General features: G+C 38.9%; 1 protein-coding gene across 1 annotated transcript; it reads right to left on the bottom strand.

Moving 5' to 3' along the window:
* Positions 321-1,572, bottom strand: LOC107646541. The gene is made up of 3 exons (XM_016350722.1): positions 1,542-1,572; positions 1,103-1,496; positions 321-954 (listed from the first exon to the last, which is right to left on the bottom strand). The coding sequence occupies exons 1-3, from the start codon at positions 1,570-1,572 to the stop codon at positions 321-323; spliced, it is 1,059 nt and encodes a 352-aa protein (XP_016206208.1).

Below are 8,662 nucleotides of genomic sequence, written 5' to 3'. Positions count from 1 at the left end.
GTCAGCAGCAAATGGTTCAGTGTCCACCTTCATAGTAGTTTTATCCTCAAACTTCAATCTTCCCTCCTCAATTGCTTTTTGTATCAAGTCCCTAAAACGGACGCAATTATTAGTGGTGTGTGAAAATACCTGATGAAACTTACGAAATTTCTTATTCTTTATTTCATCAGTTGAAGGCATCTTTTTTCCTTCTGGTAAAATAAGCTGTTTATCTTTTAATAAAACCTCAAATATTTGATCTGCCTTAGAAATATCAAAAGAATAAGTCTTATTTTCAACTTTAGAATAAGAAGAAACTTTTTCTTTTCCTTTAACAGGCTTCAAAGATTTGCATACATAAGGAGGACCCCACGTAATTCAGCAATATAAATCTCCTTCTCATCTGAATTACTACTATCAGAAAAACAATCAACATATGCAACCTTTTTTGAACCCTTTTTAAAATTTTCTTTTTCTTTCTTAATTTGTTCTATCTGTCTTACTCTTTCAGCTAACTGGGAAAGATCTAAAGTATGTTGATTGACAAGTTTCTTCCTAACTCCAAATTCTAACCCATTAGTATCCATTTTGACAACTTCAGTTTCCAGAATCGGAGTAAAACACTTATTTCTTATGTTTCTAAATCGCGCCAAATAAGTATCAATGGATTCTCCTTCTACACGTTTGACAGAGAATAAATCCGTAAGACTAACTTTCAATTCACCTCGGAAAAACTGATCATGAAAATTTCTTTCTAACTGTACCCAAGAATGAATAGAATTTGGTCTCAAGTTGGAGAACCATGTAAATGCATTTTTTGTTAAAGAAGAAGGAAAGTATCTCATCTTGAGATATTCATTAGAAGCTGCTTCCCCAATTTCAACAGTATATCGAGCAATATGCTCTACTGTAGACTCATTTTCTTCTCTAGAAAATTTTGTAAGGGATTTTGGAATTTCCAACCCTTTGGGAGCTCTGCTTGTTGCACACATTCAGGAAAAGCAGACACAAAATATGGCCTATTTAAGCAACTAACATTAAATCCCAAACGGTTTAAAACTTGTTCAACATTTCATGCTAGATTATAATGTCCCCTAAGTTGTTTTGCCTAAGTCTTTCTAACATATCATCAGCATTTTGACCATGTCTAGGCATATGGACATCATAATTAGGAATTGCTCCACCATTTTGATTGACATTATCAAATCTTAAACCTTGGTTATCATTTTCTTCTAAATTTACCACAGTAGCAATCCTATTAACTTGCCTATTTAATTGTTCAATTCTAGTGTTTGTATTTTCTAAAAGAGGATTTAAAATTGTCACCATTTGATGAGTTAACATGTTTACTAGATCATGGTGACTTTCATCCATCTGTTGCCTAATATTTGCTAAAGATCCCACAGTTTGACTAGGTTGATTAACAGGCATTGCTCTTGACATGTCAGAAAATACAGGTCTAGAATTTTCTACCCTAGTGACAGTGGATGTAGTAGAATTAGATGCACTGTTATTTCCTGTATTAATAGAATGTGAAAAAAAATTTTGTGATACGTGTGAACCTGACGCCCCAGAAACAGGTACATTTGACATGCCATATGGATTTTGATAAATAGGATTTTAAAAAGTTGAGTAGAGAGGCACAGGCAATCCTTGTGTCACCATGGAGGGGACATACCCCGGTGGCAAGCCATATGGCGGCCACCCCACGGTATTTATGTGAGTTGCATTTAACCCTGTATGGGCATGGCCAACGCCATCATGCCTCACTGACATCAAGGTAGGCTCTGTGTTTGAAATCACAGGAGAATTTCCGGATTTATTTCCTCTAATCTCATCACTAGAAGTAGAAGAAGATGCTGCAAAAGTATTTGACATGTCAACTGACACTGATTTCCTTGGCTCTGGACGCACGAACTTACCACTGTGCAACCACATGCAAATTCAAAACTCTTTGACGCCGGGACGTCGCTTGGGTCACCAATCGTGGCGAGGTTAACAACCCCACTATGGTGAAAATAGCCAAGAACCCACCTTGGTTGGCTAAGCCAAGGATGCACCTCTTACTCTCAAAGAGCCTAGAGAAAAATAAGCACACAGCTTATTTAAATATATAACTCAATCAATTCAACTTGCAAATAAAAGGGGTACATACGCATATTTATACTAGTAGGGGAGGGAGAACTTTCATGACTCGGGCGATGTGGGACTAACTCATAACATAATATAATAATATATGCTAAACTAGACTACTTTAATTAACGACACAAACATAAAGATATATGCTCCTGCATCATTCTCCTTGGGTTGAAAAGGCTCCTGCATTACTCTTGCTTTTTCTTTTGACAAACTACAATCTATTGACAATGTCCCACCGGGCGTGCCAATTTGTTTTACTCAAATTTTTGTTCCATTGTTAACAACAAATAAATCAACAATTTTCGAGTTTTGTTTCACAATCTTAATTTAAGGAGCAGAAACGACTCCTTTTGTGGATGTCTCAAGGTCTCAATTGTAGTTTCGAAAGTAAAATTAAAGATGAAAAGAAAACATGCAAGGTGCCGGAGGCAAAGTAAAATGCAGAAATTAAAACAAACAGGAAATTAAAAAGAAGATGAAGGAAGAAACATGAACGTAAAAGAGAAAAAGACGTAAAAGTAGAGGAATTTTATTAATAAAAACTGGAAAAAAGCAAAGTACAAATGTTTGAGTTTAGAGGAATTACTTAAGATTCACAATTTTACTCTGTGATGCCAAGGGACTGAGAGCGTTTTTTGGATTTCTAAGTGTTTTCCAAGAAGAACTGAACTGATTACAATATTTTCCTAAAACTCTATTTATAGACTAACCTAATGTCAGCTAACGGTTACCATTTGTACACCACTTGCGGAAAATTTGAATTTCTTGTAACTGTTCTCGCACCTCTTGTGAATTTCGAAAGTTAAATGGATAGCTGTTTTACTCAAATTTTAACGCTCCATGTTGATAACTGCTCCTGCATATAGCACGTCCTATAATTCAGGCTTAATTCAAATTTTGAATAAAAACTGCTTCTCACATATTAATATTTTATTATTGATACTTAGTATTCTTCAATTCAATTCAACATAGGATGGGAATAGGATGGAATTTCTTGAAAAATTAAATAAATTTAAGAATAAAATATTTATTTTCAAAGTTTATGTGAAGTTGGAGAATATCAATTCTTTTCAATCGGTTTCTATCACAGTTGTAAAATTGTGTCACGATGAGACCATAATTAATTCTTTCAAACAAAAATACAATATTGAGCAACTATTTTAACTTTAGAGTAACCACGGTGTATATATAATTTTTTTACATACTCATTGTGTGTTTAAATTATCATTAGGATACTTTCTTCTCTGTAAATTCTGATATAATAATACTTCCACCTAATTATTCAGACATGAATAAGGTAGATAGCTTTACAAAAAAATTTCATCAATTTAATTTTAAAAAAATTATTTATTCAATTCATATATGTGAAAAAGAGTATGGGACAAAATTAGCATTATTAAACCATTCCGGTATTGACAAAATATTTAATTAATTGGCGAGATATAATGTATATCCCTTCTTAATATTGATATATTTATCCCTTATATTTAAATGATATAAAAATTCTCCAATTTCAAATGCGCTCTCCTTATTACAAATTTAGTGGACTCTCTGTCTACAAAAAATCTTTCTTGGTGCACGATCATAATTGTTGATATGTAATATTTTAAAATAGTTAATAGACTGCAAATTTAAGTGGTGCTGTTTTGTTTAAGAGTATGTAGTATTAACCACGGAACAGTTATTGTTTTATGTATGGTTTTAGGACAATTCTAAAGTTCTTGCAATTATTGCTCAAGATTTTGTAAATTTTAAGGTTTAGCTACTAATTTTTTAAATTGTAATTTTTAGAATATATAAACTTTAATGGTGGGATTATTAATTAGATCCTTATCTCTTTGCATAATTTTTAGGGCAAAAAATCCAATTAAGTCAAGAGGAGCATAAATTTACATGATTAAGCCAATCTGAAAACGACTTCATCAATCAACCAAACCACATTTATATATAATTCAAAAATGGTGCTGTTTTCTTCCCTTCTTTTTGTTAATGACATCTTTATCCTTAGTGGATAGACCTTCTTATTGCAAAAACATGCTTGCAAATCAAAATGGCAACATATTTGATTATGGCCGTTTCTCATTCCAAAAATCAATATCCCAAACCCAAAAATTCCTAAACCAAGTTAACTCATATCTCCAAAATACAAACACTTTGTCACAATCCACAATTGGGGCACTCCAAAATTGCACCTTTCTTTCTCAACAAAGCTTAGAGTATTTATCAATCCTATTTTAGTATGTTATAATTTTTTACTATTATAATTCTAAAAATAATAACATACTAAAATAGGATACTAGAAAAAATAATCTATTATAATAATAAAAAATTATAACCTAATAAAATAAGATACTAAAAAAATATTATATAATATTAAAAAATATACTAAAAAAAGTATTAAAAAAATTATAACAAATTTAAAAAAAATAATATTATAATTTATTATTGTATGTACTCTTAATTGTATTCATTATGGGTATTATTAAATGTAATCTTTATTGAATATCCATACGGAATACAGTAAAAAGTACAAGTGTTAGTAATTCGAATCAACCCCATTCGAATTACAACTAGAGGCGAAATGTTAGTAATTCGAATCAACTAGGTTCGAACTACTATGGGAATAATGCAAGTGTAGTTCGAAGCAACCTACTTTAAATTATACTTTTTCATAATTCGAAACAAGAAAACTCGAATTAGTGTTATTTGTGAATAATTCGAAATGAGCTCCTTCGAATTATATACAAATGTAATTCGAATCTACTTCTTTCGAATTACTTATATATGTAGTTTGGTTGATTGATGAAGTCGTTTTCAGATTGGTTTAATCATGTAAATTTGTGCTCCCCTTGGTTTAATTGGGTTTTTTGCCCTAACTTTTATATTTTTATAGGACGTTGATTCACAAGTAGGTGACAACCAACTTGACATTGAATCTTTCAAGTCTACCACATTAATCAAGTTTGGAGAGAAAACAAGTTCTGCTACTGGTAAAAATCATATAGTTAATGAAGCTGGTGGTTGAAGTGCTACGATTACATGGAATAAACAGAACTTAGTTGCAAGCCCAATTTTTTTTTTTTTTGCAGATGAACCTACAGGTACGTCTGGAAATGCTTCTGAGACTGCTGAAAGTGAAAGATGGGTTTCACAAATAACTTATGTTGTTGAAGAAGATTACAATTTTTCAGCAACAAAGACGAGAAAGGTTGCTAAAGAATAACTTATTAAGCAGTTTTCATAATTATAATAGAACATGTACAAGATGTCTCTGGTACGGGTTGAAGGATGGATTAGGAACCTGCGGGTCGAGGCGAAGATCGGGTCGCGTGACTGGAACGATGGGGAGAGGTACTGCAAAGACACTCCGACGCTCAAGTCAGAATGGATCTGAGAGGTGTAAAGTGTGTGGAATGAATGAATACCTGAAGGGACCTGGGTCCTCTATTTATAGGTGATGGTAGTTATCTTATCTTATCTTATTTGGCTAAGATAAGGGAGACATTTGAATTCGAAAGTCGGTTGGGAGTTTCTAGAGGGCCGGTTTTGGGCCTTCCAGAAGAGTGAGGCGGGTTGGACCCGGAAAATCGGGATTGGGTTCGATCCTGGGTCCGGAATCCGTGGGCCGGATCCGTAACAGTTGCTCCTGCAGCGGGAGGGCGAGTGAGATCGGCCTGTCGCTGGGAGGTGTGGTTTCGACCGTGGGTTAGGTCGGTTTGTCGCTAGAGGGTGCGATTTCGACCGTGGGTTAGGTCGGTTTGTCGCTAGGGGATGTAGCCTCGACCGCGAGTTTAGGTCGGCTTGTCATGTCGTCCTGATCTTTCTTGGGGTCGTGGCGAGGTTTTGCTTGGCCGTTTTACGCGACTCTTCTATACCCAACGTGCCTGTTACGTTTTTCGAGGCGTACTTTATTGGTTTCTTTTTCCAAGGGGGCATTTATTGCGAGGGGACGTTTTTTGGGCATTTTTTCTCTATTGCCCCTGTGCGCTATTTTATTGTTCAGGGTTATTTGCGTCTTTTCTGCCCCTTTTTCGAAACCGTTTTTGGCTTTCCACTTCTCTTCCCTCTATTACTTCACTTCCCTCTATTACTTCATTTTCTTTTGTTTTCTCTTTTGGAAATATTCTTCTTCCTTCTGTGGATTTCTCTTGGTGCTGCTGCTGTCTCTTCTTCTCAAGCTCTTTCCAGGCTCACTTTCTGCATTATCAGGTTGGTCTTTTTTGCTTTTTCTTGTTTTTGTTTTATGGTGTATCTGTTTGTTCTATTTCTGCCGTGCATTGTTCTACCTTTTTCTTTTTTCGTTTTTGGACTGTGTTTTGTGTTTTGGGAGGTGGTTTTCGAGTCTTTGAAGGGGCTGAGCACCACCGTGTGGGTTGGTAGTGGCGGTAGGTTTTGTCTTGCTTCTGTATAGGGTTAGTAGGTTAATGGTAGTGCTCCTCCCTGTTTTAGGTATGCACCGGCGGAGAAATGAGGGTGTGGGTGCCCCGATAGCCCCTTTCCAGGGGCGTCCCCACTCGCTATACTTGGGTGACTAGCGATGTGTGGGGCGTTCCGTCACGGATGACGGAGGACGATCTTCAACGGCTCCGTGATCAGGGGGCGATTGTGGTGGTGGTGATGAGGAGGGGCGGTACGAGCTCGTCCTCCCGGATGCCGACGAGCGCGTTTGTTATCTGAACCTTCATTCGCCCGCTGTTCCAGACTGGATGTGGGTTTACGAGTCGATGTTCACTCGGCTCGGCGTGCGGTTTCCTTTCTCGCCATTTGTTCAAGATCTGCTGAGTCGGTGTTCCGTGGCGCCGTCTCAGCTTCACCCGAACAGTTGGGCTGCCGTGCGGTCTTTCGAGTTGGTGTGCCGGTATCTCGATCTTCCGGCTTCTGTTCCTGTTTTCCTTTTTCTTTTTTTATGCACTCTTCCGACTAAGGAAGGGAAGCATAAGAAAGGATATATGTCATTTCGTGCTCAGCCTCATCGCCGAATTTTTGGGTTGTTTGAGGATTCCTTTCACGGTTTCAAAAGGGAGTACTTTAAGGTGCGCCCCGTCCAGGGGCATCATCCGTTTTGGCTGACGCCAGAGGGCGTACGCCGGTTTCCAACGTATTGGAACTTTCGTGCCGGCCCGTCGGTTTTGACTAAGGTCACCTATGACGGTTTATCTCGGGAGGATAAGGACGTTGCCACCGTTTTGTGGCATTTGTTTGGCGAGCGTCCGTTGAATCCTCGAGATGTCATGGGGGATCCCGAGGCTTGTCGGACGTATATCGGTGTGTGCTTTGTCCCTTTCTTGGTTTTTTATGTTTTGTTTTTCCGACCTTGTAACTTGATTTTTCTTTGGTTTCTTTCAGTTGAGATGGCTGGTGGGCTGACTTCTTTGGCACGGTTGAAGGCAGCGATGGGTCAGGAGGAGGGGTCTTCGTCTCCTTCTACCCCTGTCTCCAATCCTGCTGTGAATTCTCAGCCGGTTTCTCAGGAGGTGATTTCTTCGGGGGTGCAGGTTGGTGCTCAGGCTTCGCCTGGTCCCGCGAACTCACCTGAAGTTGTCGTAGTTACGGCTGCTGAGGCTTCTCAGAAGAGGAAGAAGCTCGAGGAGCCTAGCAGTGAGACTTTTGAGGAGGAGGGTGCTGTGCCCAGTGTAATGGATCGGCATTTTGATGCTTCTGGGTTTATTGATCAGCACTTGATGCCTGGGACGGAGCCGTTTTTCGATGATTGTGATGTTTCGTTCCAGGCTAAGTCGGTGTATCGTGCCCTTCTCCGATCTGCTGTTGTTGTTCGGAAGGCCGAACCCGTGATGGCTCAGGTTAGTTTGTTGGACAAAAAACTTCGTCATTCGCACGCTGAGGTGGCTAAATTGAAGGAGCAGCTCGAGGCTGCTGAGGTCGCTAGGGAGAGAGCATGAAGTCTTCCGAGGAGGCTGGGGCGGAGATCCTCTGTCTTTCCGAGGTAGAGTCTTCACTTCTTTCCCAACTGAGTGCGGAGCGACAACGGGCTTCCGACGCGAGTTCTCAAGCTGCCATGTTTCTTAGCGAGCTGGAGGTTTTGAAGGCTGAAGTTGCAGCTCTGAAGAGGGAGAAGTCGGAGCTGTTGGCTGATGCTAAGGATGCGATTGTCGCTACTGAGGAGACGATGAAGGCTCAGGCCCTGGTGTTGGCTCCGGGTGTGGACGTGTCTGTGATAGGGGCTTTCAAGACCGTCCGCGATGGCCGAATTGTCGACCTTGAGTAGCTTTATATCTTGTATTTTGAATTTTGTTTTGAACTTTGCTTTGGGTATTTGGTTGGCCGTGCGCCGTGTAACCGTTCGGGCCTCTTTCTATATTCCGTTTTAAGCTGTTCTATTGTTTATTTGTTCCCTGTTTGGGGTGGGCGGACCGTCGTGAGGTCGATTTTTACATGGATATCCGTATTTCGGGCCTGGGGGTGATCGGTCTCCCAGTGGTGGCCGTGTTTCTGTTCCGTATTTGGGTCAGTTTTAAAAAATAAAGAGAATAGGGATAACTTTTAATGGAATTTTATTGATGCACGGGCCTCGTTAAAACCCTCC

This window comes from Arachis ipaensis, chromosome B06, assembly GCF_000816755.2.
Source record: "Arachis ipaensis cultivar K30076 chromosome B06, Araip1.1, whole genome shotgun sequence".
In the NCBI taxonomy this organism is placed as follows: Eukaryota; Viridiplantae; Streptophyta; class Magnoliopsida; order Fabales; family Fabaceae; genus Arachis; species Arachis ipaensis.
The sequence above is the reverse complement of the archived record's forward strand: the minus strand, read 5'-3'. Positions and strand labels throughout refer to the sequence as shown.